This window comes from Vicugna pacos, unplaced genomic scaffold (genome assembly GCF_048564905.1).
Source record: "Vicugna pacos unplaced genomic scaffold, VicPac4 scaffold_17, whole genome shotgun sequence".
Taxonomy (NCBI): domain Eukaryota; kingdom Metazoa; phylum Chordata; class Mammalia; order Artiodactyla; family Camelidae; genus Vicugna; species Vicugna pacos.
The window spans coordinates 213146-239046 of NW_027328738.1; the positions used below are offsets into that span (position 1 = coordinate 213146).

General features: G+C 44.2%; 1 protein-coding gene and 1 pseudogene across 19 annotated transcripts in view; one reads left to right on the forward strand and one right to left on the reverse strand.

Moving 5' to 3' along the window:
• LOC140692795 (anoctamin-6-like) overlaps positions 1-25901 on the forward strand; it is a 363584-nt pseudogene that overhangs the window by 199563 nt on the left and 138120 nt on the right.
• Positions 6439-25901, reverse strand: part of LOC140692797 (trafficking protein particle complex subunit 9-like) — a 59583-nt gene continuing 40120 nt past the window's right edge. The window contains exons 4-8 of one of the 19 annotated variants that reach the window (XR_012068383.1): positions 24750-24870; positions 23698-23752; positions 21981-22075; positions 16449-16536; positions 14977-15231 (exon numbers count right to left, since the gene is read on the reverse strand). Coding sequence is in view for 6 of the 19 variants with exons in the window: in XM_072957070.1 (XP_072813171.1) it covers positions 15212-15231; positions 16449-16536; positions 23698-23752; positions 24750-24870 (284 nt within the window). In the remaining 13 variants the exon portion in view is untranslated. Of the gene's footprint in view, positions 6727-14936; positions 15232-16448; positions 16537-20385; positions 20659-21980; positions 22076-22643; positions 22937-23697; positions 23946-24221; positions 24524-24568; positions 24871-25901 lie in introns of those variants that run through there. The other 18 variants (XM_072957070.1, XR_012068391.1, XM_072957073.1 and 15 more) reach the window with 18 other exon arrangements.

Sequence of the window (25901 nt, forward strand, 5' to 3'; positions counted from 1 at the left end):
CTCATAAAAAAGTATAAACCATTTCACACGTGTGTAATGTGGCTACTATTTTTGTGGCTTGTGGACAGCAAGAGCTTGGTGTTCTAGTCCAAAGCCCAGATTACATGCAAAAAAATGTATATATTCATATCCAAAGGAAACCAGAGCTGCTCAATAACAGTTTGCAGTTAGAACTGAAAGGAATTTTGATAAAGGCAAACTCTCTCTCTCCCTTCTTTCATTTCTGGCATCCTATAATTTTAGAAGTATTTGCGTGACTAAGAGATGGCTACAGCCCGTGATTATGCACTGGAGTGTCTGAGGCTGAGAAAGCCCATATTATATTCACGGTGTACATGCAATCACACCTACACACTGATAGGTGCCGTGGTGGTGGAGCTGATGTTACAAAGCAGACAACCTTATTCTGTAAGAGAACTCTAAATAGAAAGTAAGAAATGCAATGTTGTGTACTCAATTTCATTTGTTATATGGGCCATTGACTGATAGTATACCTTGACTAATGAAACCCAAAAATAAATTGTCAACGTCGATTTTCTTCACCTGACCGTTTTATGCTAACTTTGGATATCAAACCCTCACTCCATAAGTAAACCTCAGGCCTACGCTGCAGCACAGTTACATCCCGCGGAAGATAGCCGAACAAGGGAGAACTGGAGAGTTTCCCTTCAGAAGCTGCTAAGTGTGGTTTTGCACCTGCACGTCATTTGTAATCAAGTAATCAACAAAGGAGTAAGACCTAATAACTGTGGGGCAAAAAGCACTGCATGCTTCAGAACCATCAAAGAACGCTGAGTTTTGTGAAACAGTCCTGAGGCACTTAAATCATACTTTTTCTGAAAGGCTCCAAAACTGACCCACTTCACCATTCCAGGTATAACAGGGAAGTACTGGAAACAGTAGAGAGAACATGCTCTTGAAGTCTGACAAGGCCCTGCTTGAATCCTGCTACAGCATTTACTAGCCGCTAAAGGAACCAATTCCTTAACCCCTCTGAGAAGGCTTCCCAATCTGCAAAAGGGGGCTGCCACCGCCAACCTGGGAGGCATGGGTGTGAATGCAACATGCAAGTAGGTCGGCCGACTAGTACCTGACATTGGGCCTGGCTAGTTTCCCTCCGCTGCCCTTCTCCCCCTTTAAACATGCACTGTTCCCCCAGTAAGGATCAAGCCCCAGGAACAGACTGCCCATATCATCTGTGTATCCCCGGATACATGCCTTACCCTTAGGAGGCCAGAGAAACAACTGCCCTCTCCCAAGTCACTATCAATGTTCTTAAGAGTCTGGGTATTTTTAACTCTATTTTGCAGGGAGACTATTCCAGAACTGTCCAAACACCATTCTCCAGGTTGGCTCCCCTCCCAGCGCCCATCCTTTCTCACCTCAGATACTCTGTATGATTGCCTTCTGTTCATGGGAAAGTGAGTCCGGTAGGTTGGGGACTCCCCAGGCCTCCCTCCCTCCCTCACAGGTGAGTGTGACTACCTTCTCCCCACTTCCCACTCCAACTCAAGCTTCAAAAAATTCTACCCTCCGGCACCCTGCAGACTCTGCATCTTCCCAAGACACACACGTGGCTACGACCCTCCCTTCAGATTTCTTCCTGGCTGGCCCTGCACACCGCCCGGCCCCTTAAGGATAAATGGCATTATTCGAAAAATCCCAAACGCCGCTGACTGACACACCAAAGCTGCATGGTCTGGGCTTTCCTCCAAACCAGGCCCAGCCCTGCCCCCCCAGCCAATGTCTGCACCTCTCGAGATGATCTAATTCACATGCAAGGCTGTGAACACCAGCTAAGAATGACGACTCCCAACGTGTATCTATAGTCCGGCTCCTTCAGGTGAGCCCCAGGGTCACATACCAGAGTGCCTCTTTGAAGTCCTAACTTGGATGACAAATGGCATCTTAAAAATGCCTCATGTCCACTATTTACTCTGGAATTCGATTCCTGGCAGGTACCTCCCAGGCTCCCCATTTTAGTAACAGTCCCAGCACCCACCTATGTGTTTGAGGTCACATTCAATTTCCACTGTTCCCTCCCACAATCCCTGCCCCGGAATCAGTCCTATTATTTCTGTCACTAAGCCCATCTCAAGTCTGGTTCTGCAGGCACCATGGCTGTAACCCCACAAGCTCACAGCATGGTGCACTGAGTCACAGTCCTCTGTAGGGTGCTCCCTGGAGGGGGAGGCATCTTCTGGCACGGGTCACCTCAGAAGGCACTGGATTCTCACAATGGAGGCCCAGGAGAAGGGACTCAAATTACTCCCGTGGTCTGAACTTTGAAGGGCCCGAGGTCTGGGGGAGCTCCTAATTAGCAGACACACTTTCCAGTGAGCAGATGAGGCTGGAGGATCCCAGGCAAGGCTGTTCTCACTCCGATATCTGGGCTCTCGGGAGCCACGGGAAAGGCCTTTTTCCAGGGCACAGCTCGGCCATCACAAATCCCAGCCTGCATTTGCCAAGCCGGACAGCCTAGACTCCTACTTGCGACACTTATTTCAGTTCTGTTCCCCACCCAGAATGTGATGGATTCATTCAGATATTCTGGCCTGTCTCAATCGAGACAAATTTAGTGAAAAATGTAGTGTCCACATTTGGACCAGAGCATGAAAGGACAAACATGGCCTCATAGTCAGCATGATGGTGGTAGCCAAACCCTCCCACCGGGTGAGATGAACCAGGGTGGGGGTGAGAATCCAAGGTCCTAGGTCTGCCAAAGCATCTTCCTTCACGGCTGACTGAGGTGTCGGAGACTCACTACCGCAAACCTACGACAAGGCCGTCAGTGGTGGACGTCAGCTGCAACAGACACGGAGTCAGCTATTTACTGCCACCATGGGTTACAAGTAAAGGCCGCGGCAGGGAGGCCTGCACGGCTGCTGAGGCAAACCACAGACCCGGCTCTGAATGCCCACTGGCTGAAGCAGACAGGAAGTTACGGTCCCCTTTAGCGGTCCCTGTGTCCACGAGATCCAGGTGAGCCAGTTACTGAGGAGAAGGCCATGTTATCCTGATATTCAGAAAAACCAGCCTCGTAAAGGGAACAAAAGAGTGGCATGGATTTTAGACCCACTTCTGCCCCTTTATGAAGGCAAAGCAAAGTAAATGGCACGGGGAATTTGAATGCAAAAACAAAACAAAACAAAACAAAACAAAACAAAACGGTGAATGTTTCCTCCAACAGCGTCCCCTGCAGCAGCTCACCCCAGAGCAGGCCACTTTCTCACCAGTGACTGCCGGTCAGGAAGCGCCGTCACGCATGTCACACAGCGACAGCCAAGAACGGCGTGCCGAGCACGTTTGTGTAAAAGCAGGAATCGAGAAAGATCCTGCAGAATTTGACTTTACAAGGTTAAATACTCCATGAAAATAATCCCTCAGCAGCAGCCCAAATCAATTCGCATCTTACTTCTTCAAAACAATCAAACAAATTTAATAAAGGCATATTTGTCACCAAATATAAGGAGGACCAAACAGGTTCCTCAAAGCACGGATTTTAACAGGTATCAAACACCAGTGGGTGATGTAGTAACAAAGCAAATATTCCAAAAAATTAGAAATAAAAAAGATGACTAGGATAATACAGGGATCAAGACAGCTGTTAAGTTTTTGGTTTTTAAAGCGATGGAGACAGTACGGAGGGCGATCTGGCTATTTCAAATTCAGGGTGTGCACAGCCCACATTTTCAGACGCAACAAGATGCTAACGTGGCAGTACAAGAGAAAAAGGAATAAAGAAAAAGGAAAAGAGGAACAAGAGAAAATTAGAAAAACACAAGAACAAAAATGATTTTGACAGCATGTACAAGAATTTACGTGAGTGTGTGAGGCCAGGAACGCGGGAACGGTGAGAACCACCCTCACCTCCTGATCCAGGGAAGACAGGGGCCTGAGGGGAGCGACGCTGCCAGGGTACCCCAATGTGGTCAGCGCCCCTAACCAAAACTCCACCTACATGCGTCTAGGAAGCTTTTGAGCTATAAACTGTGGTCGCATTTCAGGCTGGACAATTTTACTCACTTCCAACAAGAGTAGCAGGAGAGAATTAGGCTCTGCTCCTGCACCAAAGCATTGTTTAAAAAATTAATGACTGTGGAATAGTAAAAGCAACAATGGAGTAAAAGTGACTGGAAGAGAACGTGCTTGACCCTAGCTCACTGGCCGCGATATCTCACTGACATTCAGATGCTGGCTGAGCCCTTATGGTACCAGAACCGACAGACCCACCAGGAGGGAGGTTTAATGCGCTGCTGTATTTTCATGCCGAGGGCCATGGCTGGTACACGAGGTTTCTGGGTAAACAATGGTGACAGTGTCTTCCACTATGGGCTAAGCACACATCCAGCTACTCCGCCAAATCCCAAGGGCAAACTTCAAAAGGCAAAAACAAGCTGGCATTCTCTGGTGGCTCTGCAGACTCAGAGCCAAGTAATTGGTGAGAAAAATGTCACCAGTGCCTCCTATGACAAAAGAGGCACTGGCCTGGGGGTGGGGCAGGGCTCCAGGCTTCCACTGCTCACCCACCAGTCTGTGCAGGGTGAGAAGGTGGTCCCTGCTTACGTTGCACCGATGCACCTACCTTGACTGACGCCTCGGGGCTCAGCAGGTGGTGACAAGTGAGGTGAACGGAGCCAGCCTCGGTGTAGCACAGTGCTGGCAGCTATGCCCACAACAGTGTCCAGGCTCCTAAACCTGACACTTCATCTCCAAGGAGCAGAAGGGGAGTGCGGGCATGTAGATCACAGGGCCCTGTGAGGACAAGCACAGATCATGGACACGAAATGACTTGCCCCTTCCTTAAGCCATAGAGGTATGTTCGGGAGGAACAGAAAATTCATCCAGAGCCCAATAGGCACCTCACGCAGGTGGGACTCGGGTCCCCTCTGCCTATCACTCACAGGGCTGGTCTCGACATTCTTTTTATCAATTCTCTGGCATCTTCTCCTCCAACTTACCAACAACCAGAAAGTAGAATCTGAGATTAGTAAAGTTCAAGAATCACAGAGCACCGCCCCACAGCGGGCCCGGCAGCACGTGCCAGGTCCTCCGACCAACACCTGTGGGACCACCATGAGCGCTCTCCATACTCATGGCCCAAGTCCACAGGCCAGGACGACACAGATTCCCTCACTCTCCCCAGCAAACAGGGACCACCTCTCGGCAAAGGCATCTCACCATCCTCTGCACGTGGGACAGCACGATAGATACACGGGGAAACAGAGAAGAAGGTGGGGGGGTAGGCAGCTCAGAAGAGCTCGTCTGCACTTTCGAGGCAAAGTGGGGCCCTTGACTTAATCACAGGGACAAGGTGAGAATGAACATTTATCTGCTCTTTCCCATACTCCGTGATATGCTTTTCCCTGCATAAGGAGTTCATTCGGAAGTCCTTGGCGGTGTTTCTGATGTCCTAACATGGCATGCTGGCTGTCGGGCAGGAAGAGAGGGCCTGAGCCGAATAGGTGCTGGGCCTGGAAGGCAGGAGACACCGGCTCCAGCCCCAGCTCAACCAGCGCCTCTTTCTGCCTCTCGGGATTCGGCATCTCATCTATAAACAAAGGGATGAGACTGTCTCAGGACAGGCTGCCCAACAGAAATGAAATGAGAGCCATGTAAAGAAAGTTTCCCAGTTGCCACATTTAAAACGGTAAACAAAGAAACAAACTATCAAACTAAAACAAATACTAGAAACTAATTTTAAGAACAGATCTTACTTAATCTACTGCATGTAAAATACTATCATTTTGACATGTAATCAATATAGGAAGTAAGAAGATAGTTTATATTCTTTTACTAGACAAACCTCAGCGTCTAATATGTATTTGACCTACAGCACATCTCAACACAGACCAGCCTCCTCCCCAGTGCTCCTAGCATCAGTGACTGTGGCTACTCTATTGGACAGTGACTCAAGGGGTCCCACCATGGTCCTGGCTGAAAAGCGGGAGGAAGTGTCCACATTAACCCTAAAAGGATCTCTCTGAAACAAAGGCAGATTCACTTTTAAATGTCTGTAAACCGGCGGGTTTCACCTCCCTCCACCTTAGCTACAACACAGTCCTCTTCCTTGCTGATCCCTTTCTGGATGTAGGGAAGAAACCCGGAACACAGCCAGGGTGGACTGGCCTCCAGGGAAACTTACCTGCTGTCTGTGTCCAGTCCCATGATGTCCTCCTTCTCAAACGGGATGCAGAGGAGGGTGATCTTGTTCCCAGAATTGTTGGGGGCTGCATCCAGCCACTTGGACATGGGCAAGATGAAGAATGACTCAGTGAAGTCCTCAATCCTCTTCTCCACCACCCTGCAGTCCTCTTAGATTAAAGGACACGTCGCTGCCCGGCTGCTCGGCTACCACCCCATGCAGCACAAAGACAAAGAGCTGAGAGTCATTAAGCGCGGTGCCATACAGCTCCTCTGCACATGAAGCTTCTAGGAGGCCTTGGCAGAGAGGAAGTCGGTAATGGTGACAGGGCCCACGAACTTGCGGTGGCTCTGGAAGCTGCTCCACCCACTCTCGGGTGCATATTGGTGCCTGTAGTGGATACAGTGTGCCCACTGGAAGCCGCACGGGCTGATCTGGCTCACTGAGGAGGTTCGCTTATAGATGCAAAAGAAATTCTCCTCTGAGATGATCCCCTCTGAGATGATGGTTGGACCACAACGGGAAGAGTCTCATAGTCTTCAGCACACTGCACGTAGTCAGGGATGCTCATGTTGCAGGCCCTGCGGAGAGGGGAGAGGAGATCGAGGTACATAATGTGCTGTGGGCTGCGGGAGCATTTGGGATGCAGTGATCTGGTGTGTACCAGCCAGAAGGCAAGGGAAGCCAAAGCAAATCCGGGGGTACAGTTTGTCCTCAGCGTCTGCACATAGCTCGGATCACATTACCCAGCTTTTGGTCTACGCTTCCTGCCCCTGCAGAGAAGGGTCATTTCTTGATTTCTGTTTCCAAGCACCTAGCAAGGTCCTGAAGAGAAGTCACTGCACAAAAATGCTGAATAAAGAAATGAACAAAGGAACTGCTTTCCCCAACCCCCTTCAGCAGAATATAAAGAAAAGGACCACAGTAGGATCAAAAGATCTGGATTTCTATCCAATTTATTTGAACTCCTAAGCTGCAGAATAATGGATGAGGAAACTTGCCTTGGGGAGGACTGTACAGTTCAGTGGTAGAGCACGAGCTTATCATGTACGAGATCCTGGGGTCAAAGCCCAGTACCTTATTTTAAATAATGAAACAAATAAATAAACTTAATTACCTTCCTCAAAAAATATTTTTAATTCAAAATTAAAAAAACATCTTGCAATTGACACAACATTGTACACTTGACTATAATTCAATTAAAAACAAAATCCTTGCCTTACAAGAATATATCTGGATTACGGATGTTTGCAAATGTAAAATGCCTAGGGTAACACCTGCATAAAAAGGGTGGAATGTACAAATTTACTATTGCTCCTTTATGAGCTATATTTCCTTTGGGGGTTTATAACGTCTCAGAGCTAATTTTCTCAGATTAAAAAAAAGAAAACATTACCTGTTTCACCATACTGTTGAAGAATCAGATAACCCTATGAAAGCATCTGACCCACAGAGGTTACTAAATAAATGTCTGTTGAATGAATGACTAAACAAGCAAAGTGAATGCTGCTCCCTGCCACAGACCATCATATTGGTACTGCCTGGAAATCCCAAGCCCAAGTTCCACCCGTCTCTACACTAACCATGTGGGTGACATGGGCAGGCCTGTGTGATTCTCTAAGCCCCAGTTTAATCGTGAATAGAAATGAGGGCAATAACACAAACTTAAAATTGTTAGTGAGTCAGTATGAATTGTACCCCAACTTTGCAAGATGGAACCATTAAGGAAAACTGGGCAAAGAGTCCATAGGCCGTCTCCATACTGTCTCTTAGAACTAACTACATGGGAATCTACATTATATCTCAAAATAAAAAGTCTAATTTTTTAATGAGCTTATTGAGGTTAAGTGAGCTCACTGTCTCAAATAAGGAACACACAGTACAAATAGGACAATGCCCAGCCCATGAGATACTCTCAGTTAACATTCCCACTGAACCCACTGGTCCCTCAAACTTCAGAGCAAGAAGATGGGTTGTCGTGGCAGGAGGCCACCGCACCTGAAGCTAAGAAAGCTAATGGTGCCCACTTCCAAGAGCCCCTGTCACCACCCTTGTTCTAATTTTCTATTTGTAATTTTTTTTTATTAAATAGAAACTCCCAATTGCATAGCCTTAACCTGACCAGACATCATGATGGCAGTCCTTCAATACCTGACAACACAGATCATTAAGGCAGCCCTTCTAGGTGAAACAATAAAATGAAAAGCCATTTCCACAAGACTTCTGTGTAAATTTACTAGGGAAATTCACCCTGGACTGAGGAAGAGGACTGGGGAGGAGGGGGCAATCTGGGGCACAGAGAACTATGGGCCACCTGCCCCACGATGGAATTCAGACTCAGCCCTCACCCTCCAGGAAATTCAAAATACACACCGACAGACTGCTATGGACAAGGTTTTTCTTTTTTAAACAAATCCCTGAATCCCTAGCAGGTCTTGTTTCTACCGAGACACAAATGAATTATGTGTATAATGTTTCACGAAAGCCTAAAATATTATCACCCCAACTTGACACATCAAGAAACTGAGGTAGAGAAATTTATCACATTGTACAAGATTAGAAGAGGCCACGTCAGTCTCTGTACTTAAATCCATGCCCCTGCTCCAGTGCTCACACTAGAAAGTGTGACATACTGCCCCTTTCCTGCCCTCTCCCTGCAATAAGTCTCTGAAGAGTCTTTTCTGTGCCACCTAGAATCACAATCACTTCAGTTTTCCACAAAGAGCTATGTCACTCTTTGGAGGATGTGTCAAAATCTAAAGGGTTGCGATGGGAGGAGAGATTTGCATTTTCTGTTTCTCAAAGGAAACATGGCTTTAAAACAAACTGAAAAGCACTTATCTAGTCCAAGCCCTTATTGTGCAGAGGAAGAAACGGAGGCTCAGAACAGATGAAGAAAGGGCCTTATTAATAAATATTGCCTCAGAGCAGCACCAAGCCAGCCCTGGGCCCTTCTGGGGGAGTACATGGGAGGCCCAGGAGAATGAGTGTTAGAAAACGGAAAGAGAAGAAGCATACAAGGTCCTGTCTCTACACCACCATACCATGAAGTTCCACCAAATTACCCAGTATGGGTGCAGCCAACATTAAGGTGGCCTAAACAGGTTATGGAAACCTGGAAGCCTCAACCATAGTGGAAATTCCAACGTTTACTATGTTTGTTCCCCTTTTCCCGACTCCACCAGGAGAAGCTGGGCGTCACAGCCGGTGGCTGTCAGCCCAGAGAGCAGCGCCCACGCCACTGAGCTGGTCCTCAGGGAGCAGGAAAGGGAGAGGAAGGCAGCCTGGGGGTCGCGGGGCAGGGAAAGTGGGGCGGGGTTGGAAACGCGGTCTGCAGCCCCGCTCGGAGGCCAGCCCCAGCCCCAGCTACCCCGTCCATGTCCGCAGACCCTGCCCGCCCGGGACACAGGCCGCCCAGGGGCGGGGACGGGCCGACGGCCCAGGAGAGGAAGCCCGGGAGGAGAGGACTCTCGGGCGGGAGAGGAGAAATGCACACCAGCCGCGGACTGAGGGGAGCCCGGCTGGGTGAGAGGCGGCAGGTGCACACCTCGCCCTGGACAGGTGTGCCTGGGGCGCCGAGGCAGGTGGCGTGGGCACAGGGGTCTGTCCCGAGCAATTCAGATGGACACAGGCTGACTGGCTCCCTGAGGGCTGTGACACGCGGACCGCCTTCCTGCAGCCGCCACTTTCCCGGGGGCTCCCCACCTTGCACTTCCACAGCCAGAGGCCCCGGCCCAAGGCAGGAGTCAAAGGCTTACCGGGCTACATAGCTGAGGAGACTTTGGGGCCGATCCCCGGCTCGGAGCTGGAGCTTCCAAACCGCGGTCCAGCTGGCACCCACTGCGCATGCGCAGGAAGGCCAGCGATCCTCTCTGTGTTCTGCTAGAGAAGGTGGGGCAGCGAGGAAGAAAGAAGATGGGAGGGGGAGGAGAGGAGGGGAAAAGTGGAGGGAGACAGATGGACAGGAAGAGCGGAGAGAAGAGAGGGATCTGGATAGGGGAGGGTCTTAGCGAAGAGAAAAAGCTTTACCTCTGGGGGCACCCCAAAGGAGGCAGCAATACTGCCTCTGTACCCTTCTGTAACCCTTCAAGACCCGCAGCTGAAGTTTTACCTCGCTGGTCCAGCCCTCCACCCGATGCCCCCACGCGGAGCTTGGTTTTCTGTTGCTCTGGGAACCAAGCACCCGCAGGTGTTGTCGCTCAGAACTAACTTGGGAAGAGTACATATTCCCCTTTTACACGCTGGGAAACAAGCAGGCATGATTTCTGCCTTAGTCCCACTGTCCCAGCTGTCGGGCTGGAGGGGAGCGGGGTGGTACAAGTTCAGCGCCCCAGACAGAGCAGACTGCCTGAGTGTTGGTGCATAGTCCCCATCCCTCCTGGGTAAACCACACCCCACACTTGTAGAACCATCAAGGGCTAACAGTAGGTCCCTGGGTGTAGGAGGTGTCCTCATGTGAAGGAAAAGCCCAGCTGGCTAACAAGCTAAGTCACAAATCTAAGTGTGATAAGTGTCGGTTTACTTCTCTAAGTTTTGCCAGGCTAAATCTTAAGTTTAGTGTCAGTTTACCTGGCTAACAAGCTAACTCGTAAATCCAAGCTCAACATGTGTCAGTAACGTGATCTATTACAAGTTGATAAGCTCCAGTGTACTGATTCCTTGCTTTTTGTTGTTTGAGCCTTATTGGCTAATACCCCCTTATTTGTAATTAACCCTTTAAAACCTCATGTGCACGTCTTGGAACTGCTCAGAACTTCGGAGCAGAAGCCCCTCTAAGCCCGCCGGCATAATAAATCTGAGTACTCCAACACTCCGATTGGTACTTGTATCTTGGCTGGCCTGTTATTTCCGAAACTCTCAGTTCCAGTGCCCAGCTTGCTAGGTAGATAGGAGTGTTACCGAGTCCAAATTCATTCTCAGTGCAGGACAGGCCAATAAGTTGGGAGACCAGCTGTTCGGTCATGGAATAGCAAGTTTCTGTAGACCTAAATGGCAAAATAATGTCTTGAAAAACCATCTCCCCAAATCACAATTCAGGCTCCTTTCCTACATGCTTGGTTGTTGCAATCTTCTTGGTGTAGAATTCCTTCTTGTTAGAATCCTTTGTCCTTGCAGCTATCTGCCTGGGTCAAATCTTTGTAAACGACCAACAAAGCAAATGTTATTTTCTATTCTACAATTTGTTATCTTTTTATGAATGAAAAGTGTTAAATATCCTTAAAAGTCAGAGCCTCCAGAAAAGGCTCTCCTGTATATTTCAGGCTCTAAGCAACATTGTTTTACAAGCAAGATGAAGCCTAGGAGACAGAGCATAAACTTAAATTCAAAGGATCAGATCTAATATGGAGTCACACTTGTTCTGTTCTATTACCCGGGTAGAAGCCACTTGAGGATTTAAATCCCTTTAAGTTAAAAATAACTAAAACCTTAATGGAATTTACATACATAGTTGGGAATGTGCATAGCATATATGGAAAATCACCCAAAGGATAGTAAACAGTGGCATTACCAGGGAGGGCAGACAGAACAGAGAATGAGGGAAAACTTCTTTCACTTGTGTATATTTGTGCTCTGTTTGAATTTTTTGAACCATTTGCTTGTATTTCTTTTTCAGTTAAAAAAATATGTGTAATGGAGCAAAGGAATAACTAGCTCAGCAAATACAGCAGCCATGGAATCACTGAGTCATCACTTTTGATTTAAGCCACGAAGCACTGATTGACTCTCTCCAATGTGCCCAGTGCTGTTTTAAGACTTCTTTTATAATTATTATTATTATTATTACTACTACTATTACTACTATTACTATTACTATTTATTATTATTATTATTATTTTATGAAATAATAAGAAGGTACCCCTCACCCCTGCCCATGGCTGGTGGAAAACCAACTGAGTTTTTTTGAGTTGTTTTCCAAGGAGTAGATATGAGTTATAAACTGAAAACATATTCAGGGCATAATAGGCAGAGTGTTTTTCCAGCAGGCCAGACAGCTATGAAGGGTTTTCAATAGAGGCGCCCAGAGGCTGAGAGGGAAAGCCACCAGGATCCTACAGAAAGCTGCCCAAACTGCCTACTCCATGGCACTACTGAAATAGGGAAGAACAAATCTGACTCCATATTTGATCTGTTCCTTTGACTTTAACAAAGCCAAGTTAATACGTTCCGGTCTTTTCATGGGTTATGATGTCACAGAGGAGACGGACATGTCAACAAGGAACCACTCTGCCGTGATCACGGAGCCGGGGAACGGGATGGGCTGCAAGATGTATGACACAGCCGCAACTGTGCCCGTGCTAGGCAGGTACTCAAAGCCGACTCAACAAGGTGTCAAACACCTGTGCCCACGTCCCCATCACCTGACATGTAATAAAGAGAAATGAAAACCTATAAAAGGCCAATAACCTTGGTGGATATACCGTCCAAAGGGGAAAGTCACAGTTTGACAACTGGCCTTCCTGTTTCCCTGGGATTTATTCTTGGAGAACCTTAAAAACCACTCCTCTCTCCTCAAGAAGTCCTGCATATTTGTCCTATCTTTGGCTCAGGGATGGAGCACGTTCAGGTGAACTTTAATGTCTGCACAGATTTGACTGTCTTTCTCCAGGTTCACTTGTCCATTCTAAAGGGGCCTGAGCTAAGTCCATCCTCCGTAATTTATATTCCCTACATTGACAGCTCATTGAGTCTGCAATTAAAAGCCAATTGAACAAGAATGTCCTCAGCTAAAAAGTTCACCCACCCTTCACTGCTTTCTTAATCTCCTCTCCTGGCTAATTGTAACAGACGAACACCTCCCTCCACCAAGCTACCCAACTATGTCATTTAGTCTCCCCAAAGAGAAAGTAAGGTCCATAAAAGAGGAGACAACTGCATAGTCACCTCTGAATTCCTAGCATATAGTAATGTCAATAAATAGAACTATGATTATTGCTACTTTCCTTTAAAACCTTTCTGGTTATTTGAATGAGACCTTGGAAGAGAGGTGTTTGTGGTCCAGTATCTTGATCCACAAGAATCTGGAGGCCTTTTTCGGAATGGATTTTCACTGATTCATTCAAAACACATCTTCTTAATCAAGGAGTAGCTGTGCTTTTCTGCCAGGAGTTTGTGGTCACTCTCATGCCAGAAGAGCTTTAAAATATATCCTTACTTTGGATTTGTTATTTTTCCCCTCTTCCAACAAAATTGACTTTCCTTACTTTCTTGCCTTGAGGAATTTTTTTTCCAATTTCACCCTTTAGTTAACCAAGATTCTCGGGATGGGCTTGGTCGATAATATGATCAGCCATCCAACTCCCAGTGTGAGGGGCCTCGGGCTCACCTCCTGCACTCCTGCCAAGGCAACTGAAAATCAGTTATCCCAGGGTTTCTAAGGCTCATGTATCTCCCAGAATCCCTGCTTTCTCGTTTGTCTTGGCTTCTGAGGATTCCCCCTCTCTTTCTTGACAATTAGTTGTGCAGTTTGAAAGATGAGGAAGGAAGGTTTTATTTCTTAATCAGCATTTTAAGGAACTTGTGTAATGAAGGTTTTCATGAGTTTCTAGAAACCTCCATTGCCAAGACAGAAAACACACTATACATTTTCTAAATTTAGCTCTCATGTGCATTTTTTCTTTGGTTTTCTTAACTGTTAAATGATATTTTTTAATTAAAAAAAAATAAGGCCCCAAATAAGATAGAACATTGAAGGGGCAAACAAAATTAAAGGGCAAAGACAGAAAAATGTTAACTACTCTACAAAGCTAATATAATCCATGCACTATGTATCAGATCAGCAATTCTCAGTAACAGCTAATTGAAACATGATCATGAGGTAAAACGTCTCTCCTGTCAGGAGATGGCCATAAGAAAATAGAATTAAAACAACAAACTAATATCCTAAGTCTGACGAGGTACAGAAGTCTACCAGCTAAATGTGTCTGCTTCTGGAAAAGAGGGAGAGTCACCAGCTCTTTTCTGTGGAGCTTGAGCCCAGGGGAGGACGGTGAAGTGAGGTCAGTACGCACCCATTTAGCAAAGTGACTGATGAAGAGACCTAAGCTTGGATGACAGACATGATACTACTATTCATTTGTCCTGTAAAGTATGTCTTCACGTTAAGTGATCAATACTTCGGGGTCCTCAGGGATTGAGATTATAGGAAAATGCACAGCCCGGGCCCAGATCTCCACTATGAGCTCGTGACACTGCACTTAGATGTCTCAAGGGCACCTCCAACTTCACCTGCAAAGAGCTGACTTCACGGTGCTCCTCCCATAGTCGTCCTGCCCAGGGCACCTGTTCGGGGGGTAAGGTCTCCCTGCATCTCCGAGCTCAGGCCCATCACTCACAGATGTGAATGGACCCCTCCTTCAGGGCCCAGATATCCTCAGTCACCGAGTCCCACCACCCTCACCTGACCTACCAGGTACTCACTGGCACTCCCTCAGCAGTGACTGTGTGCTGGGGACCACGCTGCACACTGTGCACACGTTACCTCACTGGATCTCCATAGCAGTCCTGGGAGGTCGGTGCATCATTGCTTCAATTGATTAGATAAATTGTTTCTCTTCCTTGAGTGCGTGACCCAAAGTGACACGGCTTCTGAGCCACAAGCCTGGGACTGAAAACAACTTGAAAATTGAACACTGATACACGTCGCAGCCACCCTACTGACTCATCACATCACCTCCTGCCGAGCCTTCTAAATGTTTCCAAGCATTCTGTAAGACAGAAGTGATCTACGAGAGCAGCCCACTCCCCTAGTTAAAATCTGTCAATGATGGTCCACTGCCCTTTGGAGAAAGCCCCACCGTGCCTGAGCACAGCCCAATGGCTCGGCATCCGCGTTCCCTGAGCAGCCGTGCCGCCTCATCCACCACGCAGCTCTACACGTGCCTTGTCCAGGACAGGGATGTTGACACCGTACAACCCGGGGCTTGTCTCACTCGAACAATCATCACCTTCAGTGTTCAACTTCTTCATTGCTGACACTTAGAAAAATGTTTTCTTAGGATGAATCGATATCTTTTTCCTTACAACTTCCCATCATTGATAATGATCTTCCTCCAAAATAGAGAAGACCTAATTCTCAGTCTCCTTATCTGTAAAGTGAGAATAACAAGGAAATATGAGAAGTTTTAAGAGAAATAATATTCATGTGAGGCTGAGGGACAATTCCATCATACAGTAAGCACTCAATATGTGCTTACTTAATATTAATAAGGGTATATTGCATTCCAGCAACTTTCAATCAATGTTTTATGACTTTGTCCAACAGACTACTGACAAAATTTTAGACGAACCCCTTTGAGCAGATCAGCACAAGCTTACTGGGAGAGGTAAGCGCTGACTCCAGTTACAGCTGCAGCCACCCAGCACTACGGGGCGGGGGCAGTTTGCTCAAACTCTTACATGTTGCTTGAGCATTTAGTTGTCATTATTGAATAAAGACAGGTGTTCTTTACTCAAAGCTCCTGAAACATAAATCTTCAAAGATAGATGCAAATTAGGTTTCAAGTACAAAACTCTCACTAGAATTTATTTGAAAATCATAGTCTTAGCTACTCCGCACATCAAAAGGGCATGTTCTCAATGTATCTGACTAAATACACTGAAAGGGTTGTTTAAAAGAAATTAAGAAGAAGCCATCCTGAATAAGCTCTCAGTATAATCTGCAAAAAGCCCCACCCAAGGGTCTCATTTCTCACTTCCACATAGGGGTTCAGGTAGCTTAACTTGGGTCTTGGTTTCTTATAACACGGGGTGGGGAATAGTTGTGGATAGATTTATGTAGCAAATATAAACCTAGGGTATTTGCTGTGAAGGAATTCTAGAAATAAGAAGATGGATATATAGTCCGACCCATAAGAAACTCAGCCTTTCCATTTACAACAGCATTAAAAATAAAATGAGAGATACATTTAACAAAAATTTACAAGATTTGTACATTGAAATCTTTGAAGTATCACTAAAATAAATTTTAAAAGATCTACATATATGGAAGATATCCCATTTTCAAGGAATGATAGAAAATATTATTAAATACGTTAAGACTCCTCAAAGTGATCTACATATTCAGTGGAATCCCTATCAAAATTCCAGCTGACTTCTTTGCAAAAATTGAAAAACTAATCCCAGAATTCATATGGACGTGCAAGGGGCCCAGGACAGTCAAACAACCTTGAAAAAGAAGAGTAAAGTAGGAGGACTCACTTTAAAGTGTACTAAAATGCTATAGTACTAAGTCAGCATGGTACTGGCATAAGGTTGGATAAATCAATCTATGAGACACAATAAAAACCAAGGGGAAAAAACTTACATTTACAGACAGTTTTCCACAAGGGGGACAACAACACTCCATTGAAAGAATAGTCTATGCAACAAATGGTACAGGGACAGCTGGGTATCTGCAGGCAAAAGAATCAATCTGGAATCTGAACACTCATATTTTATATAACAAATAAAAATTAATTCAAAATAGATCACAGACAGAAATGTAAAAATTAAACCTATAAACTTTCTAAAAGAAGACATAGTATAAATCTTTGTGGTCTTAGGATAGGCTTTGGTTTCCTAGATACAATACCAAGAGCACAAGTGATAGAAGGAAAAGCAGATAAACTGGACTTTATCAAAATTAAAACCTTTTTCTTACAAAGGACATCATCAAGAAAGTGAAATGACAGTGGAAATGGGTATCTCAAGTGATAGAGTGTGTGCTTAGCAAGAAAAATAAAATAAATCAAAATATCTAATTACCTCCCCTGTAAAGAAATTGTTTTAATGTTTAAAAAAATATAGTGAAAGGACAATGTGCAGAGTAGAAGAAAAATTTTGCAAAGCATGTATCTAATAAGAGAGTAGCATCCAGGATATATAACAAATGCTTACAACTGAGCAATACAAGAAAATAGACCCAAATTTTAAATTTTCCACGAATTTAAATAGATATACAAATGGCCAATAAGCATATGAAATGATGCTCAGCATCACTAGTCAAATCAAAATCAAAATGAGATCTCATTTTACACCCACTAGGATGGTTATAACCAAAACATGGACAATGACAAATATCGTTCAGGAGGCAGAGAAATCTCATATGAGGCCAGTGGAAAGGCACAATGGTGCAGCTTCTTTGGAGAAGTCTGGTATTTCCTCAAATGCTTATAGTTATATGGCTCAGCAATTCCACACCTACATATAGAGTCATCCCTCAGAATTCTCGGGGGGTTGGTTTCAGGAACCCCACACCCTGGATACCATAATCCAAGGATGTTCGAGTCCCTTTATAATCAGCCATCTGAATCCATGTAGTGGAAAATACAGATATGGTGGGCCAACTGTACAGCCAACAGAATGATAATATATTCTCATAAAAAATTTCACATCAATATTCATAGCAGTTTCATTCAGAGTAGCCAAAAGTTACTAACAATATCCATCCATCAATGAACGGATAAACAAAATTACCAAGAATAGGCTCACAAACTTTTGGTCATTGAAACTTTGCCAAAGGAGGTGAGAACATACAATGGAGTAAAGGCAGCCTCTTCAGCAAATGGTGTAGAGAAAACTCAACAGCTGCATGTAAATCATTGAAGTTAGACTACTCCCTCACAGCATACACAAAAATGAATTCAAAATGTGTTAAAGACTTAAACATGAAGACAAGACACTATAAATATCTTAGAAGCAACCATAGGTAAAACATCTGACACATCTAAACAATGTTCTCCAAGAGCAGTCTACTCAAGCAATAGAAAAACAAACAAAAATATACAAATGGGATCTAATTAAACTTACAAACTTTTTCATAGCTAAGGAAAGAGTAAGCAAAACAAAAACACAACCTACCTATGGAATGGGAGAAAATATTTGCAATAAATGAAACTGATAGGGGCTTAATTCCCAGAATATGTAAACAGCTTTTACACTTAATAAGAAAGAAAAACAAACAATTCAATTAAAAAATGGACAGAAGTCCTAAAGAAACATTTCTCCAATGAAGACATACAAATGGCCAGTAGGCACATGAAAAAATGTTCAATATCATTCTCAGAGAAATGCAAATCAAAACTGCAATCAAGTATCACCTCTAACCAGTCAGAATAGCCATCATTCAGAAGTTCACAGACAATAAATACTGGAGAGGCTGCGGAGAATTGGAAACACTCCTACACTGTGGTGGGAATGTAGTTTGGTGGAGCCAATGTGGAAAACTGCATAGATGTTCCTCTAAAGAAAAAAATTGACCTCCCATATGAACCAGCAATCCCACTCCTGGGCATATATCTAGAAGGAACCCTAATTCAAAAAGACACCTACACCCCAATATTCACAGCAGCACTATTTACAATAGGAAGACATGGAAACAACCTAAATGTCCACTGACAGATGACTGGATAAAGAGGTTGTAGCATATTTGTCCAATAGACTACTATTCAGACATAAAATAATAATAAAATAATGCCATTTGTAGCAACATCAATGGACCTGGGGAATGTCATTCTAAGTGAAGTAAGCCAGAAAGAGAAAGGAAAAAACCATGTGAGATCGCTCACATGTGGAACCTAAAAAGAAAAAAATAAAACAAAGAAACAAAAAGATAAACTTATCTACAGAACAGAAACAGACACAGAGTCATAGAAATCAAACTATGGTTACCAGAGGGGAAAGGGTGTGGGAAGCAATAGTTCAAGATTTGCAGATACTGAGTATGTAAAGAATAAACAGCAAGTTTATTCTGTATACCACAGGAGAATATATTTAATATCTTATTGTAACATATGTTTAAAAAGAGTATGAAAATGAATACATGTATGTTCCTATTTAACTGAAGTATTGTGCTGTACACAAGAAACTAACACAACATTATAAACTGACTAGACTTCAATGAAAATATATTTAAATAGACCAAAAACGAAAACAAAGAAAAAGGATATTATCAAACAAAGACTACAAAGTACTGATTCAGGTTACAATATGGAAGAACCTTGAAACTTTTTGCTAAAATAAGCCAGACCCAAAAAGCCAAATAGTGACCTTTAAGGTGAGCTGTATCTAAGCGTTTATTGTACTACTCCTGTAAATTTTCCTGAGGTTTGAAATCTATCAGTATCAAAATAAAATGTATTATACATTAAAAACTTAAAACGCTTCCTCACAGGAGGGCTTTAATTATTAAATGCTGAAACGCATGTAAAGCGCTTGAAACAACACTTTGCACGTCCACACACAATCACTGCTGTCACTACCACTCAGAGGGTGGTGCCAGCGCTGATGAGAGCTGCCTCCACTCGAATCCCTGCAGACAGAAGTGAGGGCCTGAGATCTGACAGGCAGGGTGAGCGTGAACCTGGGTAAGACCCAGCCACGACCCAGACTCTGCATTACCCGACTTTCTTATACAAACTGCAACATGTGTAATGTAAACATGCTTGAGGGACGTATCTTACAACACAGGGAATACAGACAATGTTTTACAGTAAATATAAATGGAGCATCTATTGTACACCTGAAACTAATATCATATTTTAACTCAGCTATACCTTTATAAAAAATTAAAAAATAATTTTAAAATGTTATCACTTTAATATTCAATTCGGTTTTTAAGTAACTACTAAACAGCTTAGAATATATAAAAGCATTTAATTGTGCTGTTGGTTTACATATTTATTTACATTCAGACTCTTGCTTACAGAGAATTTAAACAATTCTATTAAACACAGCTTAACAACCATAATAAAAAAAAGGCAAAACTGAGAATGAAGAGAAAATGGAGATTCAATACTTAAATGAAACCAGGGGGAGATAAACTCATAAAAATGTTCCATGAAGTCAGGGCAAGTGTTAAAGGCTGACTAGGAATTAAGCTGTAAGATTCTTGGCAGCTAAAGCCAAAAGAAAAAGATGATGGGGCGGGTGGTAGAGCGTGTGCTTAGGGTGCACGGGGTCCTGAAAGTAAGCCCCAGGGCCTCCACTAACAGATAAATACATCTAATTACCTCACCCCCCAAAAGAGTTCCAAAGAAAGAAAAAGAGATATTTCTTTCCCAAAAAACCCTGATATTAAATTTAGATTAAATACATAAAAAAAGAAAAAAAGAAAAATAGAAAAATAAGTGACACTGTGAAGGAAAAGCCCAGCTGGGCTAACAAGCTAAGTTACAAATCTAAGTGTGATAAGTGTCGGTTTACTGATCTAAGTTTTGCCGGGCTAACTCGTAAATCTGAAGTTTAGCGTCAGTTTACTGGGTTAATAAGCTAAATCGTAAATCTAAGGTCAACAATTGTCAGTAACGTGATCTTTCCAAATTGATAAGCTTCAGTGCACTGATTCCTTGCTATTTGTTGTTTGAGCCTTATTGGCTAATAACCCCATGCTTGTAATTAACCCTATAAAACCTCATGTGCAGGTCTTGAAGGTGCTCAGAGCTTCGGAACAGAAGCCCCTCTGAGCCCGCCAGCATAATAAATCTCAGTACTCCAACCCTCTGAGTGATTCTTGTTTCTTGGCTGGCCTGTTGTTTCTGTAACAACAAAAGCGATGATGCCCGTGAAATAAATCTGCGGTGACTGCTGTCAGGTCCCCATGTCTCACGTGGGAAAATCTGAAACATCCTTCTCACCACTCAGAGTCATCATAAGGCAACCCCACCACTCCCGCCATTAAATGCAGGAGCACAGGCAGGGCCCAGCCTTTGCTGTCTCTGTGTCATCACAGTGAGATAGGATGGAAGGGGGCAGAGCACAGCCATTCTAGGAAGGCCACAGCAATTAACATCAAAATGGTGAAGGATTCAAACCCCAATAGGCCTTGAGTCTCAGGATGAAGAGATTTAACTTCTAGCAGGTCTTAAGCTTCAGTAAACACCCATTGTAATAGTAACATGGTGAATAACATGCCCCAGGCACCATGGCAGTCCCAATGTTAGCTACCAAATGTCACATTGTGGGAAATGGCCAACTCCCTGGGAATCCCAGCCCCTTGCCCTAAGGCTGGTCCTTCTACTTATTAGCATATGAAGCCACCAAGCCCAAGAAAACAAGCAACACAGCGTCACCTCGCGGTCACCACTCTCTCACCCTCTTTGGAGAAGACCCACACTCTGTCTGTGGAGTGTGCACCTACTTTTAAACTGAGCATCAAACCCCCACACCTCGTGAAGTTTCTCTTGCATTTCAATGTATCTCTCTGAATAAATCTACTTTTACTCAACACTGGCTTGCTCTTGAATACTTTACTGCACGAAGCCAAGGAACAAAATCTGGTGGGGCACATCCCAGGGGCTCAACCAAAGCCTGGGACACAGCCCTTCTCATGCCCAACGTTTTTTATTCTTGTATCAACAGGACTGGGCTGTGAAGGGAAGTCTGAAGCCCCAGCTAAGGAACAGAAGCAGCCTCCAGTGCTCCAATTGGCGGGCAGCCTCTCCCCCAGCATGGGCCTTGGCGTCTGCCCGGTTCTCTGTGTTTCTCTGTTGTGCTGACTCCCCAGCCAGACAGCGTAATCCTAGGCCTGTCCCCACAAAACCCTTCTCTCCAAAATACAAGCACATCATGTCACAATCCTCTTGTTCAACCAGGAAATGTTCTGCCCACTTTTTCCTCCCCAATAAGGTACCCAACTGTCCTCCCTCCCATCACACCACTTCTTTCTTTGTACTCTGCACTCGCCAGACTCCATCCTGAACCCAGGTGCCTTGCTGGCTTGGACTGAGACGTTTCTTTCTCACACAGCCTGCGTCCTTTCACTTTCCCCTTGTTACCTTAAAAAAGCCTTTCCTGAGTCACCCACCCCTCTGATTCTGAACTTCACAAAATGCTGAGGTTGAAGTCACTATGTCCATACCTCCCAGGTTTGGCTAGGTTTCCTTCCCAAGATCTTCATTAAGGAGCTGCATCAAGAAATTTAAAGAGGCTATTCTTACATCTGAGCGGAGGAACCTGCAAGAAATTTAAATGGCATTGAAGAGAGAGTAAACCAGGACAGAGAATTCGCAGGTCCTAGTCAAAAGTGTCATGAGGCAAAATGTTCCCCAAAGGCTCAGAGTGGCTTCTGAACACGGAGTCTGCAGGGAGGATGTGACAGGCAGTGAGTGGGGTGAGTGATAAAGGGTACACTCCCCCAGCTGGGGAAGAATAGGTTATTTTCTAGTTTTCCAAACAATTTCTTACTACCTTTTACTCTTATTGTCACATACAATTTCCTACGAATTAAGCATATCAATGTCAGTAATTTGGGCCACTTGGGAAAAGCTACACGATGCCATTCACAGGACTGGGGCATGACAGCCACACCAGTCTAAGTTGAAAGACCAGTGGGGGTATTTCCAAGGAAATCACTGGCATGCAGCAAACTCCCCAGCTTCAATGACCACATCTCAAAGCTGGGGCAAATAAAACTACCAAGGAAAGTGCGTGATGATTATGGCCGACACCTTTTTGCTAGGTAAGTGCCCGTGACACCTGCTGCTTAATGGGGAATGAGTACGATCAATGAGGCCCTGTCTACCTGGCCACACGCGCCCTGCCTTCCTGCCTTGGTGCAGCAGCAGAGCTTGTTTAGCTGAGATGAACGCCCCCAGAGCAGCCCCGACGGGAAAGCTCCCAGCTCTGCATGACGAGACGTGTTCCTTTCCTTCTCAGAGCTGATCACAATTTGCTGTCGTCTGTTTTTATGTTTATCCCTTTTGTAACTGCCTGTCCTCCGGAGATTTTGCTCAAGCAGCACAGGACCAGGTGTGTCTTGTGGCCTGCCGGATATCCTGGGCAGGGAAACAGCCAACCCCACATCTGGCTCTGGTGCTGAAAAGAGAGGGCACAAAGCCCAGGGGCCCATGCTGAACAGAGGCCCCTGCACCCAAAATTATGGTCTGACTGGGCAAATTACACAGTCTTCTTTATCATGAGATTCCTCATCTGTCCATGAAAATAACTGCCCATGGCACACAGAGTTACAAGGATTAAAGGAAATCACCAAATTTACAACCTAGCCAAGGGGCTACCAGTGCATCCTCAAGAGACAAATGCTGCCTTTATGGCTCTGACACACGCTTAGCGGGGCGGCGCCACACAGTGAACACTACTAAGTGCCAGTGTGTTAAGTGCTTCATGTGTGCTATAATACTCCTTAAAACTTACAACAATCCCAGGAAGAAACGAATATTATCATGCCCATTTCACAGATTCTCCAACAGTTTAAGAGAGTTTACATTCTAGTCCAAGGCCCTATGGTAAAAAAATGGCAATTTAAACTGGAATCTGGGCCCAGGCCTTGGCTCCATCTCTATCCCATCCACCTGACCACTTGCTTATGAATTCCACCGGTCCAATACACAAGTTTGCAGCCGGCCATCTCTTAAATGCAATGTGTGCCACCGTTTGTCAGTGTTGGTTAATTACCATAAACAGTTCTCAGAAACCACTACAGTAAAGAAAAGTGGACTTAAGGAATTCTGCACTGTGTTGTCCTGTAATGTGCAGAAACCCTTCCCTGCACCACCAAATCCAAGTGTATGCTTCCTCCATGTATATGTTTGCACACGGCTTATTAAAGTAGAAGGTACCTGCAGTAATTCCATCTCGGTTGCTTTCCAAGTTTGCAGATTATCCATAATCAGTCTGTGAACGAACATAGTACAATGTGAATGAGAATACTGCAACCATGACAGTAAACAAAGAATACTGAAACCAAGTCATTAAAGGCTGCCACCACCCCCCAGCTAGGACAAGCCTGCAGCCCAGCCGCTACAGCAACTCACAATGGTGTCCTCTGAGCAGAATCAGAATAAGAAAAGACAGGCTACTTACTGGCCTTAGATAGCTAGGTGCTTGTCTAAAAACTGAATTCAGTGAGTTCAAATATTTGCTTCCTCTCATACATACAAAAGTACTAAATTCTTGAACTTGAGATACCTGGCTTTCTTTAGATAACAAGCAATCCTTTATTGTTCCAACAATCTGGTCTTTGTTGTAAAGCTCCTATATATCCTAGCTCCTCCGCAACCTCTTTGGAGTAGTCCCTCAGAGAGATCTGGCAGGCTGTCATCCCGGCTCGAGCCCTCCCGCCAAATAAAACATAACTCTTAACTTTTAGGCTGCACATGTATTTCACTCAACAGTTTTGGACACCTTGAAGGGACCCACGGCAGACTTCTCTCCACCTGGACTCTCCGAGTAACCGGAGCCTTGATACCAGCAGTGGCCCTTTGTGCCATCCGCCTCCTCGGGGAGTCCAGATGAATTTGGGTGAGTCTCTCCTGGTTCTCAGATCTCACATACTGGCTGATGATCCTGAGTTTTATCTGGCGGTGTATCCAGGTACGTGGCCCTCCAGTTGAAAGAAATTGGGGTGAATTACCCACCCAGTGGAGACATACTGGGTGGGGCCTGGTTGAAAGTTAACAGGAAATACCCACCTTGAGGAGATGTCCAAAGTGGGGCTGGTGGAAATATATGAGGAAAATACTCACCCAGGGGAGACATCCCGAGTGGGTCCAAGTTGAAAGACACTGGGTTCAGGACTGAGTGGTTAGGTAAGAGGCTGGTCTAATATTTTCATCAATTTGGTTACAACCATTGAATTTTTCAGGATAAAAGTAAAACTCTTATGAGGAACCTTTCAACTCGAGAATTCGGACCATCCTCCTGGCTCGTAACAGCTTTCTCGGGTGACAGAGAATCTTCCAGCAGTGGTAGTGACAAAGACTTCATGCCACCAAGTTGTCCCTGTGGGAAATCTTACCAACAAATTTATTCTGGGAACCCGACCTTACAATGGGGAATAGAACATTCAAAAAAAAAATAAAGAAAAGAAAAGGAAAGAAAAGAAAAAGAAATGACAGATTGCCTGTCTCCAACTATTACCCCAGCCAGGTTTATGTACATACAAAACTTACAACATTAACTGGGAGTAAGAAAAAAAAACTCACTCTGAAAGTAATTGACAGGCCTGATAAAAACATTTTTTGGAATTCTGAACTTATAAAAACAAAATCCCCTTTAGGAGGAACTTGGATTTCTCTTCCTGTGTCCTTGAAATGTAAATTTTTTATCTTTCTCTGGGTGTATTAAGTGTGTGTATGTATGTATATATATATTTACTTTATTTTTTAAAGGAAACCTTGGACTCTGTCATACAAAAGGTTCAACAATTGTGTACATATGGTGGCCATGCAAATAAATTGGGATTCTAAGCAATTCTTTGATTGTACCAATTTTCAGATATTTTGACATCTTAAACTTTGCTGCATCAGCCTGGACCACAATGGCCTTTAGCTTTTGGAGAGAAAACCTTTGAATTTTATTTAGGCAACACCCCGACAATCATGTGGAAGAGCCGCTTCATTTATTGGTTTAAAATCACTATATATATATATATATAATTTATATATATATTTATATATATATAAATTGATGGCCATATGATGGATCTTTTAATTTGGAAAAACTTTTAAATTGGGGAAAGTTTTAAGAGATCTCATTATAAACAGCTGTTTTATTGGTACCTATTAAAATCAAGTTTAAATGTAGAAAAATATATCTAATGGTTAACCTAAGAACTTAGTTAAAAAAATAAAACTGGTTTGAAAAGCTACATTTGTGTTTTTCCTTCCCAATAAATGGTTCTAGAGATGCTAATAAAAACTTAGAATAATTAATGTTAATTAAATTGAATAACTGGAAAAAAGATTGTAAAAATGTCGAAAAAAAAGAACGATAAGAATCTTATCCCAAATGGATAAATATTTTTATATGGTTATTTTGAATG